Source organism: Periophthalmus magnuspinnatus, chromosome 9, assembly GCF_009829125.3.
Source record: "Periophthalmus magnuspinnatus isolate fPerMag1 chromosome 9, fPerMag1.2.pri, whole genome shotgun sequence".
NCBI classification, from domain to species: Eukaryota; Metazoa; Chordata; class Actinopteri; order Gobiiformes; family Gobiidae; genus Periophthalmus; species Periophthalmus magnuspinnatus.
The window spans coordinates 20,502,721-20,522,893 of record NC_047134.1 but is presented as its reverse complement, the minus strand read 5'-3'; the positions used below and the strand labels follow the sequence as shown (position 1 = coordinate 20,522,893).

At 38.3% G+C, this 20,173-nt stretch overlaps 1 protein-coding gene across 1 annotated transcript in view; it reads right to left on the bottom strand.

Moving 5' to 3' along the window:
• Positions 1-20,173, bottom strand: part of slc4a5a (solute carrier family 4 member 5a) — a 49,205-nt gene that overhangs the window by 12,024 nt on the left and 17,008 nt on the right. Inside the window, 12 exon segments of the mRNA XM_055224123.1 lie at positions 542-813; positions 1,923-2,056; positions 4,456-4,630; positions 5,453-5,581; positions 6,252-6,406; positions 9,037-9,124; positions 9,201-9,358; positions 14,781-14,836; positions 15,670-15,792; positions 16,529-16,684; positions 17,935-18,095; positions 19,094-19,226. Coding sequence (XP_055080098.1) covers positions 542-813; positions 1,923-2,056; positions 4,456-4,630; positions 5,453-5,581; positions 6,252-6,406; positions 9,037-9,124; positions 9,201-9,358; positions 14,781-14,836; positions 15,670-15,792; positions 16,529-16,684; positions 17,935-18,095; positions 19,094-19,226 — 1,740 coding nt within the window.

Below are 20,173 nucleotides of genomic sequence, written 5' to 3'. Positions count from 1 at the left end.
AATGTAGGCTCATTAAGGCTGAAACTGTAAACAACAGCTGTTTACAATTTCAGTGTAGTTAACTTCTCCCTTTAGATAAATATAAGGCACTGTCCACCAGCAATCTGAACAGAACTGAAGACACGGCTTGGATGAGCAGCGAAATGTCTTCACTCCTACAACTTTTTGTCCAGTTGATAGACTTAACTTTGTTGTTTTTAATGGTTTGAAAAATGCTCTGGAATAGTAAAAGCCAAATTTAGATGACTACTACTATTTCTACAATCTTTGCTTAACTGATTAATTGCTCTATAATGCTTTTTATACAATAATCATTCAAAACTAAGACATCCCTGTAATCTTAAACCTCATTTGCTTCAAGGTGCTGTACCTAATTTATCTTGATTATGTAATGTACCTGACAAGCCTTAAAAACACTGGTAGTTGGTTCATTTTAAACACTTTGCAGTGCTCCAGAGCGGAGTTTTATACAAGCCGTTTAAAGCTCATTCCACAAGAACCACACTATCTCCTCTTGGACACCCCAGAGATCAGAACTCACTTGGGTCAGGCGCCACGCACTCGCACTTGTAGGTGGTCACGTAGTCGGGCTTGAAGTCTGTGTTGATGGGGTAGTATTTGAATGAGCCCACCATCTTTTTAATGGCATCAGAGATAAAAATAAAGGAGATGAGACTTGAAAAGCCCTCCTCAGTGAAGCGCGTCATGTATTTGATGATGTAGCTGGCGTCAAAGGCCACCAACAAAAAGCACTGCAAACAGGAGTGAATGCCAATCCACAGGCGCAGCTCCATGTAGTCTATACTGTTCTTTCTGTGGGGAGTAGAAAAGACACTGAGTAGATTCCTATATAATGAGCACTAAGGAAAAAAACACATACATACAAATGGTATAGTGGGCTTTTACAAGCTCCTGTAAAACATATTTTGGATTGGTTTTCTTGGTCATAGTAATATTGGAGCTTACAGTTTTAATTCTGAAAAATAAATTATTTCCTACATAAATTGTACAATCTTCCATCGTTTTGTATTGTAATTATTTTTCTTTTTTGCTACAGAGCACTTAAAACAGGGGGTATTGGACTTCTATGAGGTGTTAATTACCAACAGGACATATTTAGTATATTATGTAACATAGGTAACATGGTAAATATATAGTATATTTACTATGTTACCTTTTATTGTTTTGAAAATGATTTGTCAAAAATCATCAGGTTTATTATTTATGATTTTGTATTTTTGTAATTTTGATGAGGAAACAATATTTTAACATGGTAGAAAGCTAAAAAAAAAAAAAAAAAAAAAAAAAAAAAAAAGGAAAGAAAAGAAAACAACGATTTTGCTTAATACTCCCTTTTTAAATACTATTACTCAAATTTGGGTTTCTGCTCTGCCACAGACTTGCCTCTGTAGAGATATTACTGCTTTGCTTGCAATTTTCCACAGTATGTCATCATCTATCATCATTGGGACAAGCAGGTACTGCCACCAAGCTAAGTTACAGGTCAACCCTGTGAAGTCTGCTCACAGTAAGAAATCATGCTTTTCAAGATATTTTTGAAATGTAAAAACACCTGTAATCGAATAAATGCATATAATATTTCAGGCAACATGCAAGTGGCAGACATCCCATAAGAAAATTTTAATTATTAACACAATGAAGCATTCGTTTATCAATTGAACATGCTTTATAAGTTGTAGATTAAGGTTATTGAGAACAAGGCCTAAAAGTGGTATGTTAATTAGCAGTTAAATCATGCTACTAAATATACATTAAATATATAACAAAAATATAGCCTGAACAACACACTTTCCTTGTTTTGCTTTATATTTGTGACAACAACTAATAGATAATTTCCAAAACAAATGTATCTTTTTGGAAGTGACGGTAAACTCTGAGCCACAATTGTGTCTGAAACTCACTTGCTGAATTCATAGAGCAGTTTTTCAAAGATCAGGATTGGACCAGTGGAGCTGAGAATGATGAGAGGCTGTCCTCCAAACAGACAGAAGACAGAACCGGCCAAAGCAGTGCCCAGGAAACTCTCCATCACGCCCTGAAGCAAAGAAACAACAGCAAAATACAGCATTCAATGCACAACAAAGCAGCACAAGCAATGTGAGCTTGTGAAAAGTAGTTTAGAGTAGTCAAAGGGTTGCATTTCAACTTAACATAGGACATCATATCACTACAGCAAATGTATAATTGCATTGTATTGTATTGTAATATAACTATTATATAAACAACACAATTATATTATAGAACAATATATCAATATAACAAGAGTAAATTATGTCCAAATAATGGCCAGGTTCTCCATGGTGTTCAGTTTGTTTTTTTGTTGTTTTGAATTAAAATGATAAAAAGGTATAATTCGCGATTTTCTTGATTTTTCTTGTTTTTGACTTTGTCATGGATGATGTTCAAGTAAAAATAGAAAAATTCTTTTAATATATATATATTTTTTTATTTTATCACTGCAACTAAACTAATTGATTTATTTTTGTATTATATTATTATTGTATCATTTACTTTGATGTATTTGCTAAAAATGTATTTACAATTAATATATTATATATTTATTTATTTTTATTTTATTATTATTTTTTTTTATATGTTATGTTTAATCCTAAATTGACACATATAATTGTAAAATCCACTCATCCCGTCTTTCGTATGTGACAACAGAAGACAAATGTGCACTTGTGTATCTGGACTCAACTGGGGAGTGAAAGACTGCCAGTCAAAGCTCTTATCTCAGACTCCTTCTGTGAACCAGGCTAAAATACTGAGACATTGAGAGACTCAGAAAAACTCAGCAGAGTACCCTCACTTTTGGAGAAATAACTCCCCTAGATAATTTCTAGTAGTCAAGTAAATTTCTACTATTTCTTGGCACACAATTAGCTGTGATAAAACAATACAATATATTAGGGTGGTGTGATTAAAATAGTAATTGAATTAAATGTAATTACGATTTAATTGGTCAAAGATCAACTTCATCTTTTTTATTTGTCAGTAAAAGCATGTGTTTTGAGTTCAGACATTGGAGGTATGAATTTGACATTAAATTAAAAATGAAATTAATATTATAAAGTATTTTTTATTTGTTTTTTGTGATTTTCTTTCCTTTTTTTAATCAAAAATCATAAGCCATCAATATGAGGAAAAAATATTATATTTTTGGCCATATCACCTATCTCTAACACAATACGCTTGACGTGTAGAAGACATAGCTGCAAAACCATGCTTAAATCTAATTAAATCTCTTGAGCATAAATTTAAGGAAATTGTCACTCTGCACAAATAATTGATGAAGTTCCTTGGACTCACAGTATCTAAAATAGGACAAGGTTCTTTATGCATAAGAAGTCAAACTCAATTATGTGTGAGGATGTGTGCTTGTTTTTCATCTTTTTCTGACAGGACATATTAGTTCTGTAGCTGAGATATGGGCCAGATAAATCCAAGACAGTCACTTGTATATGAATAACAGGCTGCACCGGGATAGAGACAGTGAATATGTTTAACCTAAATGGATTAAAATGACATACTAATGACACAGCCCTTCCTGTACAGACAGCAAGTCAATCTCTATGGACTCTGCTTTGACCTAGTTTTACTATATGATGATGATGATGGTGATGATTAAATGCATTAGTATTGTTCATGAAAAAACAAGCTCTAATGAATATTTATATGATTTTATTGGTAGTGTGCACATAGACCATATATTATAATCAAAAGGTTGGTAGTTCATATCTTTGTTGTGTCCACATCTACCATTTCTGTATGAATGTGAGTATAACTGTGCTACAGGTGGTGGTAAAAGAGACAATTAGCACAGTTTAGCAGTCTCTCACAATCCCATCATACTGAGGGCAACTATGTAGTAGTAACCATCATAGAAGAAGTATTAGCAGGCACTAGTAGCAGTACCAGCGGAAACCTTTTTTTATTGTATCTCAAATAAAACAGTGTCATTAATACAGCTGCATAATAATGTCTTAGCAGATTCACAAAGGAAGTTCCTGGAACACAAAGCACCATATTCTGGAGCCCATTCAACAGAAAAGCTTAATTTGGTCTAATATTACAGAACAGGGACTGGAATAGGGTAAAAGAAGGAAAGCGCTCACTTTTAAATGAAAAAGAGGATGCCAAGTTACTAAAAATATTCTCTGAGATTATAATCAACCAAGTGAAATAAAAATTGACTGACTTTATGACACTACATTAACTGAATTGGATTTTTTTATGTTTCATGTTATGGTTTCATTTAGAGTCTATTGTTCATCTATAATGCATTGCTTATGGGACTGCAAAAGTATCAGCCTGGCCTGAAAACAATCTACCTCTGACCTTTTCACCGTGAACCCTGAATGCTAACCACTCTGCCGCTACCGTACACAGTAAATCACTATCTTGTACAAATATGCTGTGTGTCACTCCCACCTGGTAGTTGTCAGTGGCATCTCCCAGGAGACCCCCGAATGTGATGGCGTTGGTAATGCAGCCCAGGTAAATAAAGAGGACCGCTGAGATGGACTGGATGTGGAAACCTTCGTAGAAGTCACTCAGGAACCAGGGCAGTTTACGTTTTATGTCCAAGTACAGGCCACCGCAGAAACTATAGAATAAACAGGAGATGAGCTGGTTGATTATTCAGTAACGTTGGTGTGTTTTAATCTTAAATTAACTAAATACTTCTTCCATATTATAGTACAGTTGAAACCAGATGTTTACATACACTTTTTTTCTCACTGTCTGACATGAAATCAGACTAAACTTTTCCTGTTTTAGGAACTACGATTACCAAAATTATTTCTATTTGCTAAATTCCAGAAAAATTAGAGAAGTATTTTTATACAAATTTTCAACTTTACATATATTTTATTAGTATTTGGTACCATTGCCTTTAAACTGTATGACTTGGGTCACACTTTTTGCATATCCTTCCACAAGCTTCTCACAATAGTTGTTAGGAATTTTGGCCCATTCCTCCTGACAGAACTGGTGTAACTGAGCCACGTTTGTAGACCGCCTTGCTCGCACAAATGAGCAAATGAGAAAAAAGATTATGTGTCTTTTAATATAGTGTGTGTAAATTTCTGGTTTCAACTGTATATACACATGATAAAATTCCAAAGTAAGCTTTTCAAACTAGATGAAAAAAAAGCAAAAGATGACACACAAAATAGACTGTAGTGACTAATGAATTTGGGGAAACTATTGGATGGAGAGTCAAAGTGATGGCCAGATGGAGCATAAATCAGCTCATTCTGGTTGGAAACAATTCGTGACATGGGAAAATGAGTCAGTACAGTCTTCCAAGTTGCAGATTAGACTGTCAGCCCAAGTACTCAGTGGAGGACATAAGTTGGTCCCAGAAGCCTTGTTAAGTTGTTGTGAGAACTTTGACAAGTGCTGCTCCCGTTTACTCCTGACGTACCGTCCAGTGAAGGCCAGCTCCTCCCCAAGCTCGTGCTGTTCGGGCATCTCCTCATCTTCAGACAGACGACCCCCTCCTCCCGCCGACCCGTTCATTTGACCCAGTTCATTTAAGGAGAACACAGACTTCCTGCAAAAGACACATATTAACAAGTTGCATTTTTTTTTTAATTATTTTGTTCTTTTATTATTTGATGTAATCATTATTTTTGTTGTGTTTTTTTTTTTTGTGTGTGTGTGAGTGAGGTGTGTGAAGCTGGGACGGGGCACAGAGCTGTTATTTTTTAAAATTAGTAAATATCCATCCACCCATTTTTGTCTGCTTATCTGGGGCTGGATCATGGGGGCAGCAGTCTAAGCAGGGACTCTCAGCCTTCCCTCATCCCAGACACTTCCTCAGGCCAGCCGAGAGACATAGTCCCTCCAGCATGCCCCATGTATTAAATAAATAATTCTAAAAATCAAGTTGCATAATATGAATCAATTCAACGGCCGATTGAAATAACCTTGACTCAACCCAAAAACACAGATTTCCTATGATTTCAAATAATTAAATCAGTGTATAAGAATTTTATGGTTAATGTTGTCATATACTGTATTTATTGACACATTTTGGTCATCTCCAGTAGTATAGTGTAGAATAATTTGAATAAAACCATAACTTTTAAGTGTTTCCACATTCTTAGATGGATAGTTTTAGTTTCTGTTTAAAAGACCCAGTACATCTTTTTACTGTACACTGTAGCATTACACAAAATTACAGACTTGAATTTCATTTCATTGTGTTGTGAATCCTGGACCTTTTGTCAGCTGAGGGGACCTTCTTGGGGGGCTCGATGCGTATTTTGGGGTCCCACTCTCCAGGAGGAAGGACGATCACCTCATCCAAAAACTCGTCTATTCCAGCGATCAGGTCCTCGCGGTCTCTGGCTTTGTACGCCACGTCACTAAACAGCTGAATGTAAGGAGAGAATGGGGTGAATGAGAAAAGGAGATTCACTATTGACCTTATTCCGCCTGCCTACTTTTGCCTCTAATTGCTACTAAACCACATTTTCTTTGTAAGGGCACTTCCAGTTAAGCGGGAATTCCATTCATTTCACCAGAGAATGTGAATAAAGTTTTGCTGCTAAAATGTGATATGAAGTTGATTATTGTCAACTGTTCAATGTTCATGTGAGTAACAACTCAACCCTACACTGATTCTCTGGAGACTTTAAAACAGCTTTATAGTCTGTATAAATCTTATTTACTGTCAAGATCAGCAGCCCCATGTAAAATAATAAAACCTAAATCACGATGGCACGGTCTACGGTGACTTCCAGAATAAAGTGAATATGGTTAAAACAGTGTAAAAGCTCATAAGGAACAAAATCAGCTAATATGAAAAAAACAAAACAAGCAAAAGAAACGCGCAACATATGTTATAATGTTTTTTGTTTCGTTTTTTTTAAGTCCTGTAAACTATGTTAAAAACACTTAGATTTTCATTTAATTTTAGCCCTAGTATGCTGTGATGGCACCTGTCTAATAAATTTGTAGTAAATAAAGGAATTATTTTTAAATACATATAAAACTTATCACAAGATTCAACATTAATTATAAAACAGATCACTTTTTCATACCATGCAGCTTCACAACCAAATAATAACAATGCATTTGCTTTTGCTAATAGGCAGTTAGGATCTAATTATCCCAGAGAAACCTGGAAGTAAAGTTTTCAATGATACAGACAGATAAAATCAAAGAGTCATACTAATTGGCAGAGTTTGGGCTGTGGGCCAGTGTGCAATTTATAAATGACTCTTCCAGGGGCCTTAGAATAAACTTTTCAAAAGATGAAACTAGGCACTATGCATGCACCAAATTAGAAAAAAGACCTTTCCCCAGAGCCATATGAAATAAAGACATTGATTTTGGCAAACACCAAACTCTTCTTGGGCAGATTAAATGCAAAAAGGTACTATATGTTGGGCAAATATTAGACACAGAATCAAAGTTATCAGTAACTACAGTAATCTGTAATCGGAAATTGATCTAAAAATGCAGGATTTTCTAGCTATGATTATTTGACGTACCCCAGAGAGTATTTTAAACTTTGACTCTCTACTTTCTAACAATACTGTATGGGAAGATCACTAAATGCCACTAAAATAACATTTATAAACCATATACAAGATCTTGTTTAAAGCCAGATGTCTCCTGAATTCACTTGATTAGTATTTCTACCTAATAATAGATGAGGAATTTATTTTGAAAAATGTATTTTGTCCCCGTTGTGTCTTCTGCAGGGTTTGTGTTAAGACATCATCGCAACCACTTATAAAAAGACTGCAGAACTGGTAGCTAAACGATGTACTTGAGCAAGGGTACACTTACTTCATAATCATATCACTCAAGAAGTACAAAGTCATGATCCAAGTTAAGAGTTGCATAAGAGAAACAGCCTGGACATAACATCAGATTTATAATAATAATATAATAATTTATCAGATCATTTGGACTGAACATTAAATAAGAGGATTTTAGGATCACATTATTTTTATGTTTATTGTTAGGCTTTGGATGCTGTGATTTCACTTAAATGCGCATACTATTGAGTATGATGCACAGATACCGATACCAGTATCGGGTGCCAGTATTCGTACTCGTCAATGGGCTGCCGATACCACTGTATCTGTGCTGCCTCTTGTTTGACTCACAGCTCATCTCTCCACAGAGCAGCTCTGGACATAAAGCTGCACATTCACTGTTCTGCACATTAAACACAGCTGTGATCATATGTGACTGTCACATGAAATATATAAGTATTTAGGACTGTTGTGTTACTTTTACCAGGCCACACTTTGTCCGGTATGGACATGCTGTACCTCTGTTAAAAGCTCTGAATCTGCTCTATTCATTCTCAATTATAATAAGTTGCAATACAGCACAAGCAAATTAACCCCAGGGCCACTTAGCTATGTTAGCATGCTGCTACGTAAACACAAGTACTGCGCTGATATTCTGTGTGAACTATAAAAACCTTTAGAGTCCTAAATATTTGTGTATTTCATTTGACAGTCACATGTGATTACAGCTGTGCTTAATGTGCAGAACAGTGAATGTGCAACTTTATGTCCAGAGCTGCTCTGTGGAGAGATGAGCTGTGAGTCAAACAAGAGGCAGCACAGATACAGTGGTATCGGCTCTTGGTATCGACAGTCCATTGACGAGGACGAATACTGGCATCTGTGCAACGTACTCAATAATACGCACATTTAAGTGAAATTACAGCATCCAAAACCTGACCATAAACATAAAAATAATGTGATCCTAAAATCCTCTTATTTAATGTTCAGTCCTTCCAAATGATCTGATTATTATAAAACCCATGTTATGCCCAGGCTGTTTCTCTTATGCAACTTTTAAGTAAGTGTACTCTTGCTTAAGTAGCCTTTGACTAATCTATCCAATTTTGCATTACTTGTGGGAGTTGCTATTTTGATTCTATTGTGAGCCTGTAGATTTTATTTTATTTTTTTACTTTCTATAACTGGTTGAGATGATGACAGTAAAATAATAATAATAAATAAAAGCGCTTACATCATCCACCATTAAGGTTGCTATGGCCCGACCAATCTCATTATAAGACTTGGCTTTTCCTTGAGGGCCCAAAAGGATAAACAGGAATCTGGAGAAAGCAAGAAAATAAGCTCATGATAAAGCCTGTGTTTTGTACAGTGGTGTTCTATTCTGAGTTCATTCACCTGGTGGGTACTGGGACCTCGGTCAGTCCCCCCAGCGTTGCTGCTTGGGCCAAACGCACAAAAGCCACGAAGGGTTTGGTGAGGAAATCCACTTCTCCCACTAAAACATTTGAGGCCTCTGCGTCTCTGGGGATCTTCTTCATGAACTTGTTTTTGAGCTGCAAATAAACAAAGGTACAGTGTGATATAAAAGTGCACTTGAACAAACAAGGTTTTTCACACTCAAATCACACCGCAAAACACCATAAGCAAGAACATTTGGAAAATACAACAGTTATTATCACAGTAAATGTATGATAAACTCCATATCATTTAGAAATAACTCAAGTCTACTAAATCTAAGGAACAGATATGAAAACTTTCTCAAATAATCAGTATCTAAATTACTTTTGAAATAAAGTAATCACAGATTAGATTACATTTAGCATGAGTAATCAGTAGTCAGTAATCAGATTAGTTTTACAAAATAATCTGACAAACACTGTTAGACAGGGCTGACAATTCGGCATTCTGTCAGCGACATTTATACATCTCGTTTAACCCTTGAATTTATTTTAGAATGGAAAATTTGCTTCTATAACCTCAACAGGCTTCAAAGTAGGCTCCATACTTAAACTGTATTGTAAAATCCCTCTAGAACATGTGTGCTTAGTGTTTGGAGATCATCTGTTTGAAAATGCTCTTTAATGGTCACTTACTTTGAAACGAAAAATGGGGGGTTCACTCTCCACTAAATCAAACATTACAGCTCACTAACTATGATAACACTATGCTTATTACATAGATACAAATAAACAAATTTTATGTAAATTACATGGAAAACAATAAATTGCAGGTGCAAAATAATCAGCATAACTATTACCTTTTAACTTGCTCTCCCATGCTAAGCGAAAGCACTGATAGCACTCAAAACTTTTCTCATCTCAGGTCCAGGAAGTTCATGATTATGTAGAATGTGGCCTTTCGGTAGCTCTAATTGTATGTCTGCCATTTTGAAACCTATTTGAATCATTACTCACAGAATTGCAGCTCTTATTACACATCACAATACAGAATGCTGGATTTATTGTGCGACTAAAGGAGGGAGCAACATGCTTAAACCACCTTTGTAATGATCATGCAAAGGTGAGGCAGGAAAGTAGACAATAACATCATCATAATAAAAATAAACACTCGCTATAGCACATTTCCAGTTTGTCCGTCCGTGATCTGTTCCTCTGCATGTGAGGGACAGGACACGAGCCCCATCCTAAATGAGATCCATGTTTGCCCCTTGTCAGTTCAATATTAACACAAACAAATATTGTGGACAGATGCCGCTTATCCATTGTCCCATGTGATCTACTGTAAACCAGTTTCCCCAAAACTAAGTGAGACAAAAAGGCATCAGCCTCAAATCAGATTAAACAAAAGTGAAAAATTACTTTTCTCTTGCCAAAACATGTGGTATTTAAAAAGTGCACTATGTAACCTTTCTGGTGGAGTGTATGCTACCTGCTTGTCTCCATGGAGATATTATTACTTTGCCTGGAAGGTTCCACAGTATGGCATGAAAAACAAATTTATCTCCATGGAGACAAGCAGGTGCTGCCCCAGGCCAAGTTACAGGTAAATCTGTGGAGAGGTGACTCCACTCAAAAATACATGTAAAAATTGTATGTAAAAAATGCAAGACAGATACATTTTTGCCATACTGTGGGATGTTCTGCAAAGCAATATCATCTCCATAGAGACAAGCAGGTAGGATCTCTCATCAGAGAAGTTATATAGATTTAGTTTTGGATATAAAAAATAAACTAATTACCAAAAAATGCACACTATTACACAAAAAGTACACATTAATTTTTATTTATTTATTTTTTTTTTTCTTCAGATAAGTTTTAGATCAATGCAGGAGTAGAGCTGAATTGTAAATGAATTTCCATCCATTTTCTTCCGCTTATCTGGGGCCGGGTCGCGGGGGGAGCAGTCTAAGCAGGGACTCCCAGACTTCCCTCACCCCGGACACGTCCTCCAGCTCCTCCGGTGGGACCCCAAGGAGTTCCCAGGCCAGCCGAGAGACATAGTCCCCCCGGCGTGTCCTGGGTCTTCCCCGGGGCCTCCTCCCGGTGGGACATGCCCAGAACACCTCCCTAGGGAGGCGTCCAGGAGGCATCCTGAGCAGATGCCAGAGCCACCTCAATTGGTTCCTCTCAACGTGTAGGAGCAGCGGCTCTACTCCGAGCTCCTCCTGTCTGACCGAGCTCCTCACCCTATCCCTAAGGGTGCGCCCGGTCACCCTACGGAGGAAACCCATTTCAGCCGCTTGTATCCGCCACCTTTTCCTTTCGGTCATTACCCATAGCTCATGACCATAGGTGAGGGTAGGAACGTAGATTGACCGGTAAATCGAGAGCTTTGCCTTTGGGCTCAGCTCCTTCTTCACCACAATGGACCAATACAGCGACCGCATCACTGCAGACACTGCACCGATCCGCCTGTCAATCTCACGCTCCATCCTTTCCTCACTCGTGAACAAGACCCCGAGATACTTGAACTCCTCCACTTCAACATCATCTGCAAACAGCAGAGATGAAATCCTGTGGTTCCCAAACCAGACCCCCTCCGGCCCCTGGCTGCGCCTAGAAATTCTGTCCATAAATATAATGAACAGAACCGGTGACAAAGGGCAGCCCTGGCGGAGTCCAACATGCACTGGGAACAGGTCTGACTTACTGCCGGCAATGCGAACACAGCTCCTGCTCTGGTCATACAGGAACCGGACAGCCCTTAGCAAAGGGCCCCCATACTCCCAGAGCACCCCCCAAAGGACACCGCGAGGGACACGGTCAAATGCCTTCTCTAGATCCACAAAACGCATGTGGACTGGTTGGGCAAACTCCCATGAACCCTCAAGGACCCAATGGAGAGTATAGAGCTGGTCCAGTGTTCCGCGACCAGGACGAAAACCACACTGCTCCTCCTGAATCCGAGGTTCGACTATCGGTCGGATTCTCCTCTCCAGTACCCTGGAATAGACCTTACCGGGAAGGCTGAGGAGTGTGATTCCCCTGTAATTGGAACACACCCTCCGGTCCCCCTTCTTATACAGAGGGACCACCACCCCGGTCTGCCATTCCACAGGTACTGTCCCCGACCGCCACGCGATGTTGCAGAGACGTGTCAGCCAAGACAGCCCCACAACATCCAGAGACTTGAGGTACTCAGGACGGATCTCGTCCACCCCCGGAGCCTTGCCACCGAGGAGCTTGCCAACCACCTCAGTGACTTCAGCCAGGGTGATGGACGAGTCCGCCTCTGGGTGCCCAGTTTCTGCTTCCTCCTCGGAAGACGTGACAGTGGGATTGAGGAGATCCTCAAAGTATTCCTTCCACCGCCCGACAACATCCCCAGTCGAGGTCAGCAGCTCTCCATCCGCACTGTAAACAGTGTTGGTGAAGCACTGCTTCCCCCTCCTGAGTCGTCGGACGTTTTGCCAGAATCTCTTTGAGGCTATCCGATAGTCCTCCTCCATGGCCTCCCCGAACTCCTCCCAACCCCGAGTTTTTGCCTCTGTGACTGTCCGAGCCACGGCACGCTTGGCCCGCCTGTACTCATCAGCTGCCTCAGGAGTCCCACGAGCCAACAAGGCTTGATAGGACTCCTTCTTCAGCTTGACGGCATCCCTTACTTCCGATGTCCACCACCAGGTTCGGGGATTGCCGCCGCGACAAGCACCGCAGACCTTACGACCACAACTACGAGGCCCAGCCACCAGGCCCTCGCTGCCGAGCACCCACCCCAGGCCTGGCTCCAGGGTGGGGCCCCGGTAACACCAGTCCGGGCGACATAAACGGCCTTGATGATGATGAAGAAAAATATCTTCATGAAGGGCTTCTGAACCGCTCTTAGTCAGACCCGTCTCCCAGGACCTGTTTGCCATGGGTGACCCTACCAGGGCCATGAAACCCCCGACAACATAGCTCCCAGGATCATTCGGGTGTTCAAACCCCTCCACCACGTTAAGGTGGCGGTTCAGGGGAGGTAAATGAATTTGCGCATTTGTATTAGAAGCTAACTTCAATTAACACATCAGTACTGCAAACAAAACAGCAATAGCTGAAGAAATCTTTCTGCAAAATAGACATCTCTTTGGTGAATGTTCCTACATTGCTTTCTCTGAAATCCAAGTTAAGGGAGTGTGAAGCAAATACACTGTGACTGAGTGCAAGCTATAGAGTCAAATGATCATACGTTTCTCACATTGGGACATAAAGACTAAAAAAAAATGTCTTGTACATTTGACTGTTTAATTACATTTTTTCAGTAATCTACTGAAATACTAAATGAGATATCAATTTTTTGTTTTGTTTTTAATTAATTAATTAATTGATCCAATAATTGATCCATTAATTCATTAATTTGGTAAATATAAGGAAAACTGCTGGGGTTAATCCTGGCTCAGTCAAATTGTCAAGTTTATGACCCCTAAATATGTGCAATTTTGTCAATTTTTACACATAAATAATTATGTATATTATGTGTAAAAATTTGAAATTTCATGTGAAAACATCAAATAATGAAAAAACAATACATTTCTTGCACTTATGTAAATAAACTACAGAAAACTTTCAAATTGACAACTCTAAATGTAAAGTTTTTTCCTATTCACATGTAGTGGCTATATAAGTGAAGGTATTGGATTGAATAAAACCTTTGGATGCTATGTCGACTCGGCCAACTATACAAATCCCACCAAAGCGCCTCCTGGTAGTGGCAAGTGTCAGTGAGATTAAAGCCTGTTTATTACAATGCATTTCCAGTTGAGTGAGTTATGCATGTGCACAGCTCTGGCTCGGCTCTCACCTCCTCCAGCAAGCACAGTGAAAGATGGATGGCACTTAGAGACGACACAGGCTTAGCCACTCAACAACAAAACCTCAAATCAACAACCAGCACCACAACATGACAAGAGTGGTAATCCACACAGTAATGGGAAAAACAATGGACAGAGGCGGCAGGACAGGCTCTCAAGACAGGAAGTAATCAAGATTTATTGAATGCAAAGGGCTGTGCAATGTATCGCAAAATCATTTTACCGCATCACCTAATCGAAAATCTTGTAGTGAAACATGTATTACATAAGGATTTACAAAAAAAAATCCATTTGACAAAGAGCTTAAATTAAAATTGTGTTGACTTAAAAATTCAAGAAGTAAAATAATAACAGATTCATATTTTGTGTTGTCAATATTATACTAAACTGACAATAAATGCAATATTGGTATTAGTATAATTTTATATTACAAAAATTAGCATATAGAAATATCCATCGTAATTCAATTTAGCATGTTTGCCTCTTATTGTTGTACTGCTGTGTTTGTAAATCTACTATATGAGAATAAGTGTTCAACAGTGTAAATCACACTAGCAAAATTTGCTCAGTAATGATTTATATCAGCAATTAGGTCTGTGATGTCTCTAGTTCACCACACAAAATGTCTGCACATTAATGACATAGGTTCTTCTTACATACCTATAGAATGGTGTGATCTCATCTAAAACCCAACCCAATCACATGCTTGCCTTGTTGACGTTTACCTGGTCTGTGCTGGGTGTATCTGAAATGTCATTCATGCTGCGACTCTGTGCATGACCTGGAAACATAAAAAGGTCACCATGTATTACGCCGGTTATTGACTTGTTACATTCTTGATTTATGAATTACATTTCACAAATGATAATAAGATGCACTGATAGTGATGCGGACACTATTTCTGGTAAACGGTATTGATTCAGGAATATTAAGTGTGTTATCAGTTCAAGATTAGGACACACAATTGATGCATTACAAGACTATTAATTAATTTCACTGTTGACAATATTATTAGCACATTAGATTAGACAAGGCAGTTGTAGGACTGGATTTCAAAAGGTGACAATAGTGGAACTTAAACAAAACCTGGTTCTTGGTACCTTTAACCAAACAATACATATTTTTGTTGAATTTAAGTCTTGCTCATAGTAAGTTTTTGTCAAACCACTGCCAATTAGGTAATTTTTGCCTGTCCTTGTAGAACCATCTTCTATTGAGCAAAAAATTATATGAACTATGTGCAGAACATGCTGTGATAAACAGCTACACTGTGTGAAGACTCATCTTTGGGTGAGGATAACATAACATAATGCATCTTTCTGTATAAATGACAGCAGAAAGATGTCATCAGGGCTGTGTCAGGCCAAGAGTCCACTGTTCATGGATGTTGTGTACTAACATTTCAATATAACTTCAAATACTGCTGCTGAGGTACTTTTCAGTACCACCATTTTTTATTTTCTGACTGTTTAGTACCATTTAAACAGGCCGATGCATAAAGTTCTGTGCATTGTTAATTCATATTTAAATTATCATTGCTATTGGTAACATTGATATCAGGACAGTAAAAACTTGAGCACTATTGCAATTGTTACTGGCTGTGTCTCCACTCACGCAGTCGGCCATAGTTGGCTGCCTGCTGCTTCATTCGGAGGTCTTCAGTGGATCTGTTGAAACTGGGGGCGGGTCCAGGTCCTGCTCCCGCCCCCCCTGCACCCCTAGGTCCCACAGTCCTACCTACAGCACATCAACACAAACAAAGGCTCAGAGGGCAAAGGTCAGGTTATAATTTGTACTTGTAGGAGATGTGCCTGGGGGAACGCTGCAGCGGTAATGAACTCATCAAACATTAAAAGGTCTGTAGGATATGAGGCTCCAAGAGGTATTTATTTATTTACCAACCAAATGTATGCGTAATAAGTCTCCCACTGATTATATTATCAGAGCACACATTAAACAGACATCAGCACCTGTATGGAGAGTGTGATATAATTTCAAGATATTAAGGACCATTGCATTAAGTACAATGAAATTTGTGTTTATTGATTTGGTAAACTACATACAATTGGATATGATGACATATTTTTTAGCTGAATTAGCTTAACTATTAGTGAGAAATTGTTCACATTTATTCATAAAAATTGAAAATTTTGGAGGGATATTTCTCAAAAAGTGTTGTAATTAACGTAAGTATGCTGGTCCATTGAATGTTACTTCAACTGTAAATACAAATAAGTAAAATAAGTACAATTTCTCATTAATTGTTAACACAAAATTAATTCACTTATTATTCATATGCAATAGTTGAGAGAAAGATCAACAAAGATGTGGTCTAGATTTTCAGGTTAAATCGAGGATTGCAAAGTATATTCCTCACCTACGGCTGGTATGCCGAAGGTGCGAACTATGTGGCAGTGGCAATAAAACCTTATAGATTATTAAGAGCAGGTCAGCTGGTGGGGTGGTTACTAACCTCCGGTCGACGAGCCCGATTTGCCGATGTCCACCAGAGAGCGGTGGATTGGCTTCTTGGTTTGGTGCCGATGTTTTCGCAGCAAAACAAAACTGATCTTGTCCCGTAAATCTGGAGTGATTGTGCCCTCCACGATCTGTCTCTCAATGATGTCATCTGGATGGAACAGTGGGAATATTTACGGAAATTGACAAGAAAAAATGCAAGTTTTGAGTAATAAAATTAATTTGTTGTAAAAATGTCTAAATGAATACATTACAAAACCACCATTGTATAGTCAAAACCCAAATGTGAAAGTGATTTATTTATTTACAGTATGCAACTTTCTGGAAGTGGCAAGTCACTTGACAAGGAAATAGAAAGTCAAAATCATTCTGCAAACTGGAGAAACGTTATAGAATGAACATCTCAAACATTCTTCGAGGAAACATTCATGGATACATTTTATGTTATACTGTGGAATATTATAGCCAAATGGAAGCAAGCAGAAGGAGGCCCTTCAACAGACCAAATAAGAGTCAGGTTTGTGGAGATACAAACCCACTCACAATAAGGATGCATGTTTTTCAGTGCAATAAACTTAAAATAAAAAAAAAATGCTTTTTCCTATTATTTGGCTAAAGAGTTAGATTCTGTGACTTTAATGATTGAATGGTTGTTGTTTGCATAAAAGCATCTGGCCGCTATGAAATTTCCTTGGGGATTGATAAGATTTTATGTATTTATCAAGCTGTAACACATTTGATTTATATTGATAGCTTGAATTGACTGATGGCCTTTGACAACTGCAAGTCCACTTTCCGTCACTATTGCTAAGCATAGTGTGTTAATGATGCAACGTTCAACAACAAAAACACTACAAAAGCATTACTGATCCAGCCATATTTCCACAGTGATTAGGAAAAATAAAAGCAGCACAACATGCTGTCATTTGTTTTAGAGAGTTACCAGATTAAATTGTTGGAACAGCTGCAGATAAACTTAATTGAACTCTTCATTGATTTAGGAAGTGCAGCTAATTGGGAAACACATTTGCAGGTGTGTTTACTGGAGTGTGGATCCTTTTCAAAAATATCGGCAGAGATTGAAAGTCCAGGGTGTGATTGATTGATTGATCTATATATCTATATCTATATCTATATCTATATCTATTTATCTATCTATTTATCTATTTAGAGTAGAGATATTCAAGAGTAAAATTAAAGGAATTGCTTCAGTGGCAACAGAGGCTTTGGTCTGGATAGTCAATGGTTATTTTTTTATTTTTATTTATTTATTATAATAAGCCTGCATAACATTCCATCATGGGGTTATTTACACATTTTATATTCAACTTTATTTTTGAGGTCGTATACGCTATTTCATTGCTAAATTGAAATCACTTTAAGGAAGGCTGGGTCTCTCACCAATTATCTGTGGTAATGAGTATCCATCCAGATCGAGTAGGACAGTTCCAGTTTGGAGACATGTCCTCAGCTCAAACAGACTGTGCAGAGACAGCGTGGACACATGAGGTTTACTCCATCTCTCTCCTCCCTCCTCCACCTTCTCCTCGAACTTCACCCATCTGAAAGAAAGCACAAATATGCATGGATATATACTACTCACCTTTTAAAACGTTATGTTAATGTTTTGTTTCATTCTTCTTGACCTTATTAAAACATGCTTGTATGTTTGATATGTTTCATTCGCTCATGACCAAGGGGTTGTCTTGAAACGCGCTCCAACCTCTTGCCATAATCTGATGTATATCCAGGACCAGGAGGGTTCCCCCAAGTGTTTGACTGACATCACTATGCAGCTCACATCCTTCAACAGCAGGCATTTTTTATAGCCTTGTCTCTAATTTACTTGGCATACAGATTTGATTAAGTTGTAGAAAATTCACATAATTAAAAAAAGAAAGATCTTGGGAGGCATGCATGTTAGGCAGGTGGTCATAGTAGCCACAGAAGATATTGTGTTGATTGTGGAATACAAAGCACTACACAACAACAGTACCATTTGAGCTCTCGTGGTTTTTGTGCCATGGCTTTGTTTGTCAGTCAAAACTCCCTCATAGGAATCAATTTTGTCTTTGTTTATAGCTGTTAGAAAGGTAAGCTATAGCCCTCACTGATGACACTGTCAACATTTACTCCAGGGACATGGATCTAAAAGTAAGTATCTTTTGTCATGTCTACAGATGGGCCTTCCCTCGAGTGCATCTGGCCTTTCACGAAACTAAATGTGCACAGCTCCATGTGAAAAATTACAGACAACAAACTGTTGAATTGTGTTGTGAGAAAACATTTGAGACGAAATATTAAGCATGTCTAAGGTTTATTTTTAAGCTTCTTTTATAAAAACAGCCGGAGGTGTGAACAAATTTTCTTGAAAAGTTGCATTTTCATGGATTTTTTAAATAAATACTGGTGGCCATATGTTTTGTTTAAAAAAAGTACCCCCACTCCTCATCTAGTATAAGGATTCAGAAGATACAACATTATATATGTTGCCTGTTGCCTTGATGAGTTTATAATGAAATGGTTAAGAGTGATGTCTGGAGTGCGTCATGGCCCTCACCTGGCTGACTCCTTCCACTCCAGCTCGTCTCCTTCTCGTTGTAGAGTGTCCATTTCTGTGAAGAGCGTTGGTGTAGGGAAGTCATCGTCCTCACTCAGAATGTAGCGCAGCCTCTCTGCAGCCGGAGAAACTGCTGCAAGGACATAGGACATCACATAGTGAAGGACAGGGCAAAGTGGGTCCGTGCAAACAGAGACTTTCGGCTCTCGGTGACAAGGTTCTGGGTTTTATTCCAGGAAAAATTAAGTACTCCAGTTTCCCTCAACAATATGAATGCAGTCTGGACAAGTTGTGTGCATACATAATCACAGTGGCTTACAACAAAACCTCTGATCCACACTATTCTGCTGTACAACAAACTAGCCTACATCACAACTAAAATGGTCTCAAACCCGGATCAAACCAGTACAAGCGTGACTGCCCCGTCCTCCTTAGTTGATTAGTAGTCATCATTTAGACCTTTATGTAGTGCTGATGGCTGTTCCACAAAAGCAGCTATCCATTTTTATGATTTGTTGCCATTTAAAGGAATCACTTTTCTTGGGTTGAGTGTTCCACTTTCTTGCCTCCATAGAGAAATTATTACCTTTCCTGGTATGTCCCACAATAAGACAGTAAATGTATAATCTTTTAGTGAAAAATCTTTGGAGCATACTTCTCTACAATCATTGGACATTTTCAAACAATCCAGGATCTAACCCAGGGACTAAGAACCACACAAAATAATGTATGAAAAACAAGTACCGGTAACTTGCATAATAACAACACCCATTCTATGTTTATTTATTCTGGGGTTTTTTTCCGTACCTTATTACTGCAATCCACAGTTCTTAGTGACTTGCAGCAACACATAGGCAACTGGATGTGTCCCTTTTATATGGTGGGAGGTCAAAATAATTCAGAAAATGTATAAAATAACATATTCATCTGTAAAAGGGGAAGTGTCTTCGATGTAAATTTGTCCCTGGCATTTAGCTGTTTAATTTTCATTGGAATTTATTGGATGGTTAGGCTTTGCACTGCAAGGCAGACTTGGAAAGCAGTTTGAATAAAACAAGTGAACAGATGTAATGCATAGTA